Below are 16,447 nucleotides of genomic sequence, written 5' to 3'. Positions count from 1 at the left end.
CGATCAATTTGGATTATGGCCTTACACTCATCCATCTGACATATGCAAACAACTATTTCAACATTTAAAAATGTGCTTCTAACTTTAAACAACAAAATTTTTATTTTAATACTTGTTGCATGGTCAGGGCACTGAAGAGACAACTACTTCATACAAAAAACATTTCTCTAACTTTATAGCACTAATTACCTTTACATTTTTTTCTCCATAGCCATATTGCTACCAGCACTACCAGGAGCACAACAAGTCCTACAATAATGCCCAAAGGCACACCAATGACTACAACGTTTTTTCCTGTGTTAAAAGAAGAAAATTTAAGTACATTAAAGAGTTAAGCCTGGTTCATAAGCCTGTGAATACATAGGGAATTTTGGTAATGCAATAACGGGTTCGCCTTGGTTTTCCAATTGTAATGGCTCCTTATATCGCGCAGGTCTGCACGCAGTTACACTCATGGCGCTCCAACGTTATTAATAAACCATTAATAAATCACAAGGGGAAATTGACTTGGTAAATCTCATAACTTTGAGTTGTGTAACCTTTTAGCACGCAGACTGCCCGGAGGCGCCCTGCGTATACCACTCATACCGCCCGCGAGCGCCCACGCAGTTTGACATTGTGTAATTTGATTATGAACATGCGATTGAAATGCAGCAAACAGCTATAGATAGAGTGCGATCTCAAGATGACAGTAGTGTAAAATAACACATGGTCCACATAAGAAAAAATGAAGCTAAGTTCAAAGGTCGAAAGTCATTTCTCAATCAAACAGCGCATGTACGAGTAGGTGTCTTTTCTCTGTGTGTACCAAACACCACTACACATGTATACAGTAATGGCAGTCTCCTGCTTGTTTCCCGACAAACTTTCTGGTGTTTTTACACACGGAATACCGTGATTAAAAAGGATTTTACAAAAGGTTTTAGGTACAGAAGTTATCTGTGGGCAATGGAGGCAATCATGCCCTGGAAGATTGACCAGGTCAGTTTAACCGAGCCAGAGAGTCCAATGCGAACGCGACGACTCAGTTAAATCTCCCATCCGCCCATGACCCGAAGAAGCTGACATGTTTTGTCTTGGTACTTGGAAGAATAAGATTTTCGTGATTATCAAACTAATTAGCGTCATGGTTAATTTACTCAAAGTATTAGTCCAGTGCGAACACGGCTCAACAGAAACATAGGGCACAACTCTTACATGTTTTTTGTATTAAAGCCTTCTAGCTCTTAGGTATTAAAAAAAATCGGGAGGTTCGGTTGGCCGTTTTTTTTATTTATTTTTTTAATTTCCAATAGGGCCTACGTCAGAGGAGAAAAACAAAATCCACACATCTTTGTACGATCTTATCCCCAAATGTTGGCCCTAAATAATACTTTTTCCAATAAAACCATTTTCATGAATTAGTGATTAGCGGTTCCGGCGTTCAAGATCTTTGTTTGCAATAAAATCATCGAGATGTAACAATCGGTAACAACGCACAGAACAATTATTTATCAATGAACTTTGCCCCACATCGTGCGCGCTCTCAGTCGGCGAAATTTATACATGTTTTGAATATGCTTCATTGTACATTGTACCACTCTACAGGCGTGCGGCATACACTGTGTGGCAATTCTTTCTCAGTTCATGATCGTGCGTATTGTGTTGGAGTCTATCAACGGCCAATCACAGCGTGCAGACTGTTTATGCACTATGCATGTACATCTAGTTGGGTATTTCCATGGTGTGGGGGGGGGGAGGAGACAGATCGAACCTCGGATGTGGCCGAGCCGAGTGCCTCGTTGTGTTTTAACATTTTGTTTACAATCGCATTTCCGATGCTGTACGTTTGAAGTCAGTTTTGGCTTGTCAGCGGGTACTCGTTTATTATCGTATTAAATGCAGTCTAAAAACAGTCTGTTTGTCTATATTGTTTAGGCAGAGCGGCCCAAATTTTAGGAGGGCAGCCTGCCCTCCCAATACGTGTGTGTGAAGAACAATATCAGACACTTCATCGTTCATCATGATGTCTGACAGGCTGTCAATGACAGCACTCAATAATAATGTTCCAGCTTCGAATAAAGGGTTTATTGTCGTTAATTGGGCATTCAAAGTATCAAATACTTCATTTTCTTTTTAACACCATTTTAAAAAAGAAAAGAAAAAAGAAGAAGACTGTTTATGTCGGTCTTTTTTTGTGTGGGTATTCCATGAATATAACTCTATAATTAAGATAACCTTTATGTTTCCTTTGGAACTAAGTGCACACAGCTACATGGAGGGTTATATTTCAGGCCATCTAGGATGGTGGTTTTATTACTTACCAACACATTCACCTGAAGAATTTATCTCAACTCCAGGCAAACATTGACATGTGAAGCTACCATCGGTGTTACTGCATCTTGAAATGGAACTGTCACAAGAGTATGGCAAATCACATTCATTTATATCTGGATGAAAAAAAGGCAAGTGGAATATGGAAGATGATTAAAACTAAATAAATCATTTATACAATTTGTGCAAAATACATAAATGTCGTAAAAAATGTGCCTTCTTTTTATATTTCAGCTTAATTTTCTTTACAAATATATCAAACAGACTCAAGTCAATACGTTGAGGATGACATGTGCAGTTGACTGCTTTTGGTGTGACAAGACCCAAACAAAGCCCTCACTCTGGTTAATGAATGTATCATTGACCGAGAGTTGTCCACACAGCAAGTAGGCTATACATCAATGTCAGCCAATGCAATGGGTCTATTGCCTGGGTACAGTTTCATTACTTGCGCACAAAATATTGTATGTTAATAACAACTTAGGAACCATGTCACTAACTATGTACAAAGTTGGCTGGTAACTTGTTTCTGCTGGTTTTGCGTTTAGCTGTTTTTTTTGTGCTTACATATAAAGCAGTTCTGTGATAATACGCCACTCTTAATATTTATGCATGAGTATGTCACAATTCTAACCCAAAACAAGGCCATAGGCGCAGCCACTGCAAGTGGTGGCAGACATGCGCCTATAGCCTCAGTTTGGGTAACAAGTATGACGTCATGCATGAATATTAAGAGAGGCGTCTAGCTCCAGCTCTGCTATTTAGACACTCACCAACACACTCATTTAGACGGTCCATCACATATCCTGGTAAACATTCACACCTGTAGCTACCTTTGGTATTGTGGCATGTTGACACTGAAGTGTTGCATGTGTCCTGATTCTGCGCACATTCATCAGTATCTGTTTGAGTTTGTATATATTTTCATTTAATTTGTATTGCTTTGGATTGTATCATCACACACTGTATGATGATCTTGATGGATGATGGTAGACAAAAATATGATATGTAAGTATGGCTGGGCAATGATAGTTTGTCAGCATGAACAGTTACTTGTCTGAAATAACTCCATGAAGTTAAATATTTCGTATTCCTGAAGTATTGTCTCCTGCTTGTTTCCCGACAAACTTTCTGGCAATCTTTATCTTTTCTCAAGGTATGTGATTATTTTCAACCACTTTTTGTAGCTTTGTCTTTCTGTTGGACGACAGTAAGTTGAGAAAACTTGTGTGCACAACCTTCCACGTAAACAAACCTTCACTCTATCAGAAAAAAAAATTTCAAATTTGTTTTGATCTCTCTAATGTTTCCAACCTGAAAGATGGAATTTGATGAGTCAAACAAATTAACTGTGGTAAATGAATGTATCATTGACCGAGAGTTGTCCACACAGCAAGTAGGCTATACATCGATGTCGCCAATGCAATGGGTCTATTGCCTGGGTACAGTTTCATTACTTGCGCACAAAATATTGTATGTTAATAACAACTTAGGAACCATGTCACTAACTATGTACAAAGTTGGCTGGTAACTTGTTTCTGCTGGTTTTGCGTTTAGCTGTAAAGTTTTGTGCTTACATATGAAGCAGTTCTGTGATAATACGCCACTCTTAATATTTATGCATGAGTACATGTGTGTATGTCACAATTCTAACCCAAAACAAGGCCATAGGCGCAGCCACTGCAAGTGGTGGCAGACATGCGCCTATAGCCTTATTTTGGGTAACAAGTGTTACGTCATGCATGAATATTAAGAGAGGCGTTTAGCCCCAGCTCTGCTATTTAGACACTCACCAACACACTCATTTAGACGGTCCATCACATATCCTTGTAAACATTCACACCTGTAGCTACCTTTGGTATTGTGGCATGTTGACACTGAAGTGTTGCATGTGTCCTGATTCTGCGCACATTCATCAGTATCTGTTTGAGTTTGTATATATTTTCATTTAATTTGTATTGCTTTGGATTGTATCATCACACATTGTATGATGATCTTGATGGATGACGGTAGACAAAAATATGATATGTACCGTATTTTCCTGCGGATAAGACGCGTCTTATCTGACTTTTTAGACCCCAAAACATCGATGCGTCTTATCTTTCGGTGCGCCTTGTCTGCTGACGATTGATTTTTTTTTTATGATCACTGCGTGAAATAAAAAATACCTTCATGTCCAGTTCAAATCAACGATCTTTGTGTGAAGAATCCTTACTCAATCATGCGGTCGAACAAGGCTATTCAGACACTGTGACCGTATTTTCGTTCGAACAATGCCGCAATCCCCCAGACGGTCCAATTATTCCAACAATGCTGCAACGTGTTTATTCCCCATGACCGTGCTTTCATTCCATTAATGCCGCAATGCGTCTAGCTTTCGGTCCAACAGACGTCGGCAGTGTACAAACGTTTTCTGTGTGGCCGGGTATTCGTTCCGAAAACGATGGACAGTCAATAACTTCCTACAAACGTCATTCACCCAACCGCTATTGTGTGGTAAACTTTGAGGGTTTATTTTATTTTATTGCTTCAAAACTTCGGGTAGGAACGGTTGTTAAAATCATGGTTGCCCATGCATGAAACTTGCCTGTAAAATCAACGATGTCCAAGTTCAGACTTGAAAATCTCTCAAAACGACACAGAAAATTAGGCCCAAAACGCAACCGTTCCGAGGTCTGTAAATTTAATCACGCAACACAAAAGCAGATATCACGCCTATAGTCGTTGTTACTGTGAGTGTGACAATAAATACAAGAAACATTGAACGCTAGAGGGCGTTTTGGAACATTGTAATAGACCTTTTCGCAAATACTGGGGCGCGCGCGTAAAGCTTGGAATTAGGTGCATTGTGGTCTAGCTGATTACAAATTTGATTCATATATATCCCACAATGCACCTCATTCAACAGTCTGCGCTTGCGCATTTGTATTTGCGATAAGGTCTATAGCGTGAGGTTAAACGCCCTCTATTGGTAAAAAATACCTGAACCAGCAATAAACGCATTGAGACAAAACTCGACGTGTCTGGGCTAGACTGCGCCCCTGTCTTTATCCGGAAGGTCCCTGCCGCTAGATCCAGTGATTCCCTTTGGATACAATGAACGTGCAGTGATATAGATGCCCAATAGTCACTGCTCTCAAGTCCGCAATGGAATTTGACTGCATACGTTCAGGCTATGTCTGGGCATGCTTGGGATCCGCACAGTCACGTGGGAATTTTGGCGCATTTCCAGGCAGCGCAAATGCGACGGCTTAGCGCAACCCGTCGGCGAACATCGTTCAATACGGTGCCCACATGGTCTCCAACATCTGTTGTGCAATCTCGAGATTGAGCAGCGCAATCCACTGTGTACATGTGCATATTAATGTGCATGCAGCGACATCCCGGCCGGAGGATACATTACTACACCCACACGCTATGTCCGTCTGTCGTTGCAATGTATCTGTATCAGCAAGGATCCTCGTAGTTTGTGGGGACGTCGGATGGATGTGTCCAGAGAGGCATTGTGTTCATGTTGCAAATAAAATTAACTTCAGACAGTGCGTGGACCATGGTTTCTGCCCGCTGATTGGGCCGAACTTTATGTTATTTACAATATACAGCGTTGGCTGATTGGATAAAGGTCGGTATACGTAGGTTCTCAAAGGCAACAAATTACGTCTTTGTGTCAATGTACCGACAACAGGTGGCGCCAGGTGTTCTTTTGTTTGGGGTTAAACGTGCGCCTTGTGCGGCGGTGCGCCTTTTCTGCTGACGTTTGATTTTTTTTGGTCATTTTAGCACCTGCGCCTTGTCCGCCGAGCGTCTTATCCGCAGGAAAATACGGTAAGTATGGCTGAGCAATGATAGTTTGTCAGCACGAACTGCTATTTGTCTGAAATAACTCAATGAAGTTAAATATTTAGTATTCCTGAAATATTGTCAAAAACATTTCTAAGATTTGAGTAACAATAGAGTGAATGATTTTTGAGGACTCAGGAAGGTCTCTAGTCAACAGCGACTAGTGAAATTTACTACTCGACTAGTTGCGCCTCAATTACTCCTGACTACGACACTAGTCGTGACTAGTTTTAAATTCCCAACATGCGGCATAGTCAGGCATGTGAGCAGGTCATGAAAGAAAAAAATAAGGAAAACTTGTCCGGATTTTGGGCCAGCGCTAGAGTCTGTATAACATGCTTGTCACTGTGTTGTAAACACTAGTAAGTAATTTGGAGAACATTTTTTGAACTCAATAAAACACTTCTTTATTCATCAGCCTTTTGTATTTGTTAACATTCTTTTAACACTTCTCAACATGGTGTCCCAGCCGAGGGCCCTATTCCAGATTCATGATCAACACATACATGTACTGCAGCGAAGACAAACCATTAACTAGAAACATAGGGTACAACAACTCTTACATGTTTTTAGTATAAAGCCTATTAATTTTGGTTTTTTACCCATACACCGATGTGTGTTAGCACTGTATACTCAGTACTTTCCCGAGTCCTGTGAAAAAATATCACAGGCATGTTACTCGGGTGGGATTCGAACCCACGACCCTTGCAATTCTAGAGCAGTGTCTTACCAACTAGACTACCGAGGTTGCCCGGCAGCTAGAGGCAGTTCGAATCCTATGGTTTGGCAGCGGGTACCGCAACGATATAATAGATGTTAAATTTGCATCGGGGATAAAGAATATTAATTTTGGTTTTTTTACCCATACACCGATGTGTGTTAGCACTGTATACTCAGTACTTTCCCGAGTCCTGTGAAAAAATATCACAGGCATGTTACTCGGGTGGGATTCGAACCCACGACCCTTGCAATTCTAGAGCAGTGTCTTACCAACTAGACTACCGAGGTTGCCCGGCAGCTAGAGGCAGTTCGAATCCTATGTTTTGGCAGCGGGTACCGCAACGATATAATAGATGTTAAATTTGCATCGGGGATAAAGAATATTAATTTTGGTTTTTTACCCATACACCGATGTGTGTTAGCACTGTATACTCAGTACTTTCACGAGTCCTGTGAAAAAATATCACAGGCATGTTACTCGGGTGGGATTCGAACCCACGACCCTTGCAATTCTAGAGCAGTGTCTTACCAACTAGACTACCGAGGTTGCCCGGCAGCTAGAGGCAGTTCGAATCCTATGTTTTGGCAGCGGGTACCGCAACGATATAATAGATGTTAAATTTGCATCGGGGATAAAGAATATTAATTTTGGTTTTTTACCCATACACCGATGTGTGTTAGCACTGTATACTCAGTACTTTCCCGAGTCCTGTGAAAAAATATCACAGGCATGTTACTCGGGTGGGATTCGAACCCACGACCCTTGCAATTCTAGAGCAGTGTCTTACCATCTAGACTACCGAGGTTGCCCGGCAGCTAGAGGCAGTTCGAATCCTATGTTATATCGTTGCGGTACCCGCTGCCAAAACATAGGATTCGAACTGCCTCTAGCTGCTGGGCAACCTCGGTAGTCTAGTTGGTAAGACACTGCTCTAGAATTGCAAGGGTCGTGGGTTCGAATCCCACCCGAGTAACATGCCTGTGATATTTTTTCACAGGACTCGGGAAAGTACTGAGTATACAGTGCTAACACACATCGGTGTATGGGTAAAAAACCAAAATTAATATTCTTTATCCCCGATGCAAATTTAACATCTATTATATCGTTGCGGTACCCGCTGCCAAAACATAGGATTCGAACTGCCTCTAGCTGCCGGGCAACCTCGGTAGTCTAGTTGGTAAGACACTGCTCTAGAATTGCAAGGGTCGTGGGTTCAAATCCCACCCGAGTAACATGCCTGTGATATTTTTTCACAGGACTCGGGAAAGTACTGAGTATACAGTGCCAACACACATCGGTGTATGGGTAAAAAACCAAAATTAATATTCTTTATCCCCGATGCAAATTTAACATCTATTATATCGTTGCGGTACCCGCTGCCAAAACATAGGATTTGAACTGCCGCTAGCTGCCGGGCAACCTCGGTAGTCTAGTTGGTAAGACACTGCTCTAGAATTGCAAGGGTCGTGGGTTCGAATCCCACCCGAGTAACATGCCTGTGATATTTTTTCACAGGACTCGGGAAAGTACTGAGTATACAGTGCTAACACACATCGGTGTATGGGTAAAAAACCAAAATTAATATTCTTTATCCCCGATGCAAATTTAACATCTATTATATCGTTGCGGTACCCGCTGCCAAAACATAGGATTCGAACTGCCTCTAGCTGCCGGGCAACCTCGGTAGTCTAGTTGGTAAGACACTGCTCTAGAATTGCAAGGGTTGTGGGTTCGAATCCCACCCGAGTAACATGCCTGTGATATTTTTCACAGGACTCGGGAAAGTACTGAGTATACAGTGCTAACACACATCGGTGTATGGGTAAAAAACCAAAATTAATATTCTTTATCCCCGATGCAAATTTAACATCTATTATATCGTTGCGGTACCCGCTGCCAAAACATAGGATTCGAACTGCCTCTAGCTGCCGGGCAACCTCGGTAGTCTAGTTGGTAAGACACTGCTCTAGAATTGCAAGGGTCGTGGGTTCGAATCCCACCCGAGTAACATGCCTGTGATATTTTTTCACAGGACTCGGGAAAGTACTGAGTATACAGTGCTAACACACATCGGTGTATGGGTAAAAAACCAAAATTAATATTCTTTATCCCCGATGCAAATTTAACATCTATTATATCGTTGCGGTACCCGCTGCCAAAACATAGGATTCGAACTGCCTCTAGCTGCCGGGCAACCTCGGTAGTCTAGTTGGCAAGACACTGCTCTAGAATTGCAAGGGTCGTGGGTTCGAATCCCACCCGAGTAACATGCCTGTGATATTTTTTCACAGGACTCGGGAAAGTACTGAGTATACAGTGCTAACACACATCGGTGTATGGGTAAAAAACCAAAATTAATATTCTTTATCCCCGATGCAAATTTAACATCTATTATATCGTTGCGGTACCCGCTGCCAAAACATAGGATTCGAACTGCCTCTAGCTGCCGGGCAACCTCGGTAGTCTAGTTGGTAAGACACTGCTCTAGAATTGCAAGGGTCGTGGGTTCGAATCCCACCCGAGTAACATGCCTGTGATATTTTTTCACAGGACTCGGGAAAGTACTGAGTATACAGTGCTAACACACATCGGTGTATGGGTAAAAAAGCCAAAATTAATATTCTTTATCCCGATGCAAATTTAACATCTATTATAGTATAAAGCCTGTTAGCTCTTATATGAATAAAACTCCATAATTATGATAAACTTTATGTTTCCTTTGGAACTAAGTGCACACAGCTACATGGAGGGTTATATTTCAGGCCATCTAGGATGGTGGTTTTATTACTTACCAACACATTCACCTGAAGAACTCATCTCAAATCCAGGCAAACAATGACATGTGAAGCTACCATCGGTGTTACTGCATCTTGAAACGGAACTGTCACAAGAGTATGGCACATCACATTCATTTATATCTGGATGAAAAAAAGGCAAGTGGAACATGGAAGATGATTAAAACTAAATTAATCATTCATACAATTTGTGCAAAATACATAAATGCCATAAAAAATGAATGTATCATTGGCCGAGAGTTGTCCACACAGCAAGTAGGTTATACATCGATGTCGGCCAATGCAATGGGTCTATTGCCTGGGTACAGTTTCATTACTTGCTCACAAAATACTGTATTTAATAACAACTTAGGAACCATGTCACTAACTATGTACAAAGTTGGCTGGTAACTTGTTTCTGCTGGTTTTGCGTTTAGCTGTTTTTTGTGCTTACATATAAAGCAGTTCTGTGATAATACGCCACTCTTAATATTTATGCATGAGTATGTCACAATTCTAACCCAAAACAAGGCCATAGGCGCATCAACTGCAAGTGGTTGCGGACATGCGCCTATAGCCTCATTTTGGGTAACAAGTATGGCGTCATGTATGAATATTAAGAGAGGTGTCTAGCTCCAGCTCTGCTATTTAGACACTCACCAACACACTCATGTAGACGGTTCATCACATATCCTGGTAAACATTCACACCTGTAGCTACCTTTGGTATTGTGGCATGTTGACACTGAAGTGTTGCATGTGTCCTGATTCTGCGCACATTCATCAGTATCTGTTTGAGTTTGTATATATTTTCATTTAATTTGTATTGCTTTGGATTGTATCATCACACACTGTATGATGATCTTGATGGATGACGGTAGACAAAAATAAGTATGGCTGGGCAATGATAGTTTGTCAGCATGAACAGTTACTTGTCTGAAATAACTCCATGAAGTTAAATATTTAGTATTCCTGAATTATTGTCTCCTGCTTGTTTCCCGACAAACTTTCTGGTGTTTTTACACACGGAATACCGTGATTTAAAAGTATTTTACAAAAGGTTCTTGGTACAGAAGTTATCTGTGGGTGATAGAGGCAATCTTTTCTCAAGGTATGTTGTGATTATTTTCAACCACTTTTTGTAGCTTTGTCTTTCTGTCGGACGACAGTAAAGTTGAGAAAACTTGTGTGCACAACCTTCCCTGTAAACAAACCTTCACTCTATCAGAAAAAATGATTTCAAATTTGTTTTGACCTCTAGTGTTTCCAACCTGAAAGCTGGAATTTGACGAGTCAAACAAATTAACTCTGGTTAATGAATGTATCATTGGCCGAGAGTTGTCCACACAGCAAGTAGGCTATACATCGATGTCGCCAATGCAATGGGGATATTGCCTGGGTACAGTTTCATTACTTGCGTACAAAATACTGTATGTTAATAACAACTTAGGAACCATGTCACTAACTATGTACAGAAGTTGGCTGGTAACTTGTTTCTGCTGGTTTTGCGTTTAGCTGTTCTCTTGTGCTTACATATAAAGCAGTTCTGTGATAATATGCCACTCTTAATGTTTATGCATGAGTATGTCACAATTCTAACCCAAAACGAGGCCATAGGTGCAGCAACTGCAAGTGGTTGCGGACATGCGCCTATAGCCTCAATTATCAATTATGACGTCATGCATGAATATTAAGAGAGGCGTCTAGCTCCTGCTCTGCTACTGAGACACTCACCAACACACTCATTTAGACGGTTCTTCACATATCCTGGTAAACATTCATCAGTATCTGCTACGGATGCTAGAGGGGTTGGTGTTAGGGTCTGGCACTCTAGTGGCTTCTCGTCATCATTAAGATAGTCACACCGACTGCAATGGTTTGGAATGCCGGGGTGTTGGCCATACCTTCGAATACAAAATAAGAATCCAAGTTTATAGCAATGTAATTAAAGTCATACTTACACAACAGTAGTGAACCTAACACAATAAACTATTCAGATGTGGCATAGCTTAAATAACTACAGATACTTAAAAAAACACCCATCAACATAGGGTTAAAAGTAAAACATTTATCCCTAGTGGACTACCCCCAAGGTTCTGTCATTGGACCTATGGGGGTTTTCTCTTTACACTCATCCTCTTGGCAAAGTTATTCTTCGGCACCATGTCAATTACCACATGTATGCCGATGATACACAATTATAAGTCGACATCAATCCAACCCTGCCAGGTGAAAAAGAGAAAGCCTTGGATATACTAACGTCATGCATAGATGACATCATAGTCTGGATGAACACAAACAAATTAAAACTAAATGCTAAGAAAACAGAGTTCTTTGTCGCGGCCTCTAAGAACAACTTGTCACATGTTGAAGATGTTTCTCTCTCATCAACTAGTATTCAGAACTTGGGTGTCATGTTTGACCCTGCCATGTCAATGTCATCTCAAGTTAATTCCATCTGCGCAACATTGCAAGGATTAAAAAATACATTGATTAAGATACTTGACACCATGTGGTTCGCTGTCTTGTCACTTCTCGTCTGGACTATTGTAACTCCCTGTTGTCTGGAATCACCAAATCAAATCTTAAACGCCTCACCGGTATTCAATGCTGCCAAACTTGTTCTCACTGTTAACTGTTGGAGAGTTCATGGATCTCCCTTACTCACTAAACTACACTGGCTTCCCATGGAGAAGCGCATCCAAATCAAAACTCTTCTATATGTTTTTTTAATGTTTGAATGGCATTGCTCCACCCAATTTACGTTCGTAATGCTTGTGTTGCTACTACATTTAAGAAAAAACTTAAAACTTATCTCTTTCCCAAATAGTAGATTTTATGATTTGTTTTAGCTTGTTTTAATTCATCCTTTTCTTTGTTATGTACTTTGATCATGTTTTGGAAAAGGGCAGTATAAATGCCTGATATTATTATTATTATTATTTGTTTCGACCCTAGCAGAGTCTTTCTCGAAGGCTAAAATCATTTTAGCCTTCGAGAAAGACTCTGCTAGGGTCGAAACGTCAGGCCTATAACTATTTTTTTGAATTCATACCCTTGGTCCATTTGGTTGGAAAGTTGTTTGCAACAGCTAATTCTATTTTCTATTATTTTTTGTGTAACTTTTCCAAAACGGCCAAAAACATATTTTTAAAGATTTCTTGAGTACACAAAAACTTACCCCTCATTACATGCACACTCGGTGTTTGCATATATCGTGCAATTGGTCAACACACTTGCGTTGGTATCACACATATTTTTGCATGTTTTGCATTGACCGTTGGTACTGATCTCGTCTTGGTAAGTTTCTCCATCAATGCAGTACTCACATATCCCCTTTTCTCCACGTCCATCTCCACACTCCCTCTGTTGGATAAAAACAATAAAAAAACATGTAGCATTATCCCCTGTTCTCCATCTACTCCATCTCTACACTTCCACTGTTGGGTAAAAAAAAACAAAAAAAACATGTAGCATTCCTATAAATTTGGATGCCTTATTTAGGATTTCTAATTTTGTACAGGAAGCTTTTATAATGTAGAACGATCTCTCTCGGAAAGTTGAATAGCGAGTTCTTGGAACAACAAAAAGGGAGCAAGAGGACTGGTGGACAAACAAAGACCTCTTTGTTGAGATCTCAATTTGAGCATGTCCATGACAGGGTCTTGTTTATAGTACACTTTATACATCTGGGGCCGATTTCACTAACGTCTATGTTTGCGATCATCGCTAACACACTTGCGATGGGATCGCAAACCTCAAATCCATCGCAATTTCGATGTCGCTAATTTTGCATTTCACTAAAGCCATCGCAATTGCGATGACGTAAAAAGGAAAATAAAGTTTTTGTACGTGGCTAAAAGTAGTGACCTTTGACATAACCCGCAACAAAATCGTCGGTCGTCGCTCGAAATGAAATGGCATATAATTAAAGGAACACGTTGCCTTGGATCGGTCGAGTTGGTCTTTGAAAAGCGTTTGTAACCGTTTTTTATAAAATACATATGGGTAGAAAGATGTTGTAAAAGTAGAATACAATGATCCACACAAACATGCCTCGAAATTGCGTGGTTTTCCTTTTACCTCAATGACTAACACGTCGGCCATTTATGGGGGTCAAAATTTTGACTCCCATAAATGGCCGAACCAGTAGAAGGAAAACCACGCAATTTCGAGGCAAACTTGTGTGGATCATTGTATTCTACTTTTCAAACATCTTTCCAACCATATGCATTTTATAAAAAACGGTTACAAACACTTTTGTTTTGACCAACTCGTCAAACGTGTTCCTTTAAGTGCAGTTTATGTAAATCGTTGTTGTGTTTGTGCATACGAACTAAAAACTATTGTGGACGATGTGTTAATTCCATAGGCATTCATTTACAAAGAGTTTAGGCTACATTAAATACAATTTAACGTGTTTCGTTTGTAGGCCTATGGCCTCTATTTTAATTCTAGATTTGAAGAAACAATTTTCGTAAATCTGTTGTAACGCTGTGATTGATGAAAATTCTGACATATTCTGTAAATATCTGTCTCATAATACTAAGCTTCACTGCCTTCCGCCATTGTACGAACGTCAAAAGGGAAACAACATAACTCATTTTTGAACGCCTGAAATAGGCATATTGTCAAAAGTGTTGCCAACGAAATCTGGTAGGCTATAAGCCCCTACATGCAGTGATATTAAATCGGAAAAGACAATTATTGGCTGCAATGTCAATTTGCCTAGGCCCACCCATTACTTATTTTAGTCAAAATGATGGTTAAAATAATCGAACACAGAAAGTATCTCCTTTTTACCGATTTTAAGCTCTCTTTGCTGCAGTTGCGTCGCTGATAGTTGTCATCGGCAATCTGAGTCTACCAGAAAAGACCGCAAGACTAAATGTAGCGCCATTTTACTCTTGAAATCACGGACAAATTATACGTCAAGACGTACACCGCTATAACTAAGCACAGAATGGCGCAATGTATCATAAGTTTGCGATGAACTTTTACTTTGCGACCACTAACGAGTCATAGCAAGTGTGTCATCGCTAACTAAAACTTTGCGATGAGTGTTCTCATCGCAAATTTTTAGTGAAATCGTTATCCAAAATCCATCGCTAAGTTGCGATCGATTTTGGATTTAGCGATCAATTTCGGCGTATGCGATGATCGCAAAGCGTTAGTGAAATCGGCCCCAGGGGTTGATTTCTCAAAGCAATACAATTTATCATAAGACAAGTTGTCAGTATCACCATAGTGATTTGTATTTTGACGTCACACTTTAGCAACTACGCTTGTTTTGCAGTTTGCAAAATAAATCTTGGCTCTTTGTGAAATAGGCCTCATGATCATATCTGTGGCAAAAGAGACCACTATATCCCTTAGCTGTGTCCTGCATGCATCCAATAAATGTGGCTTTTTTCTCAGTTCACTCATAGTTAGACTTTCACGGCAGCCCTACAGCTAAAATACTAACTCTAACTTGTAGGGAGTAAAAATACCAATACACACAGTACAAGACGGTCTATGATAGTCTTTGCATACTTACGGCAGTAGATCCCATACCCATTGGACAAGTCACACATGGTTTACATTGTGTATTTTCAATGTCCCAATATGAGTTTTTTCCACATGTAGCAATGTCCAACGGGTTAGATGGCTGTTGGACTTCGGGCAGGCTGGTTGTCAGGCTGGTTATTGGGGCACCTAGAAGCACTGGTATACAAGTAGTTGCGATGAGCTGTAACAAACAAATGGAACCTTGATTTTTTTAATTTTTATAACAAAACCCCCAATCTAACACAAACACTCCCCACAAAAAAAAGCCAACACAGACACTCCCCAATGTATTAACATGACCCTCCTGAAAACATTGCACTCAGTATTTTTTCCTCTTTTTTTCTCAACAAGTTTATGACTAATGAAGCTGAAACTTATACAGGTAAATCCACAGTGAGTAGGGATTGAGGTCATGGCCAAAACTTGATCTGCAATAACAACAAAACCCTTTGAAGACCATGGACACTATTGGTAGTTGTCAAAGACCAGTCTTCTCACTCGGTGTATCTCAACATATGCATAAAATAACAAACCTGTGAAAATTTGAGCTCTATTGGTCGGCAAAGTTGCGAGATAATAATGAAAGAAAAAACGCCTTGTCACCCGAAGTTGTGTGCTTTCAGATGCTTGATTTTGAGACCTCAAATTCTAAACCTGAGGTCTCACAATCAAATTTTAAGAAAATTACATCTTTCTCGAAAACTATGTCACTTCAAAGGGAGCCGTTTCTCACAATGTTTTATTACATCAACCTCTCCCCTTCACTCGTTTCCAAAGAACATTTTATGCTAATAATTATTTTGAGTAATTACCAATAATGTCCACTGCCTTTAACAATGTAACATGAATGGTTCTTACCACCATTGCACTTTTCAGGCACAGTTGAATTAATACATCACTCATGATGGCTGATGCCCATCCCTCACAAAGAGCGAATACAAAGCAGAGCAGAGGCTGAGATGTGGAAATCGTTTCCTCAGTATTACTACTTCATCTGAAAATGACCTGTTTGGGATGAAAAACCATGAATGATGAGTAAAAAGTAGAAAACAGATAAAAATAATTAACAAAAACCACCTTCAAAATAGTAGGCTAGACTACACCCAAGTTGTTTGACATCAACAAATCTGTCCATTGACTTTGGTTTACCCCAGGGATGTATGTACATACATGTAGCTGGAACAATTTTAGTGAAGGGCATTTAACCAATTTTTTGGGGGTGAAGTCCACCAGGATTGAAGGGATTAAAA

At 40.2% G+C, this 16,447-nt stretch overlaps 1 protein-coding gene across 5 annotated transcripts in view; it reads right to left on the bottom strand.

Annotated features, from left to right (window-relative positions):
- The window catches only part of LOC139936505 (uncharacterized), an 87,872-nt gene that overhangs the window by 12,597 nt on the left and 58,828 nt on the right, over positions 1–16,447 (bottom strand). For 4 of the 5 annotated variants that reach the window (XM_071931335.1, XM_071931334.1, XM_071931337.1 and 1 more), the window contains 6 exons: positions 10,309–10,437; positions 9,667–9,792; positions 4,107–4,235; positions 3,087–3,215; positions 2,304–2,429; positions 190–294 (listed from right to left, as the gene is read on the bottom strand). In XM_071931335.1, coding sequence (XP_071787436.1) covers positions 190–294; positions 2,304–2,429; positions 3,087–3,215; positions 4,107–4,235; positions 9,667–9,792; positions 10,309–10,437 — 744 coding nt within the window. The remainder of the gene's footprint in view (positions 1–189; positions 295–2,303; positions 2,430–3,086; positions 3,216–4,106; positions 4,236–9,666; positions 9,793–10,308; positions 10,438–16,447) is intronic. The other variant, XM_071931338.1, reaches the window with a different exon arrangement.

This window comes from Asterias amurensis, chromosome 4 (genome assembly GCF_032118995.1).
Source record: "Asterias amurensis chromosome 4, ASM3211899v1".
Taxonomy (NCBI): domain Eukaryota; kingdom Metazoa; phylum Echinodermata; class Asteroidea; order Forcipulatida; family Asteriidae; genus Asterias; species Asterias amurensis.
This window is presented reverse-complemented; position numbering and strand designations above follow the sequence as displayed.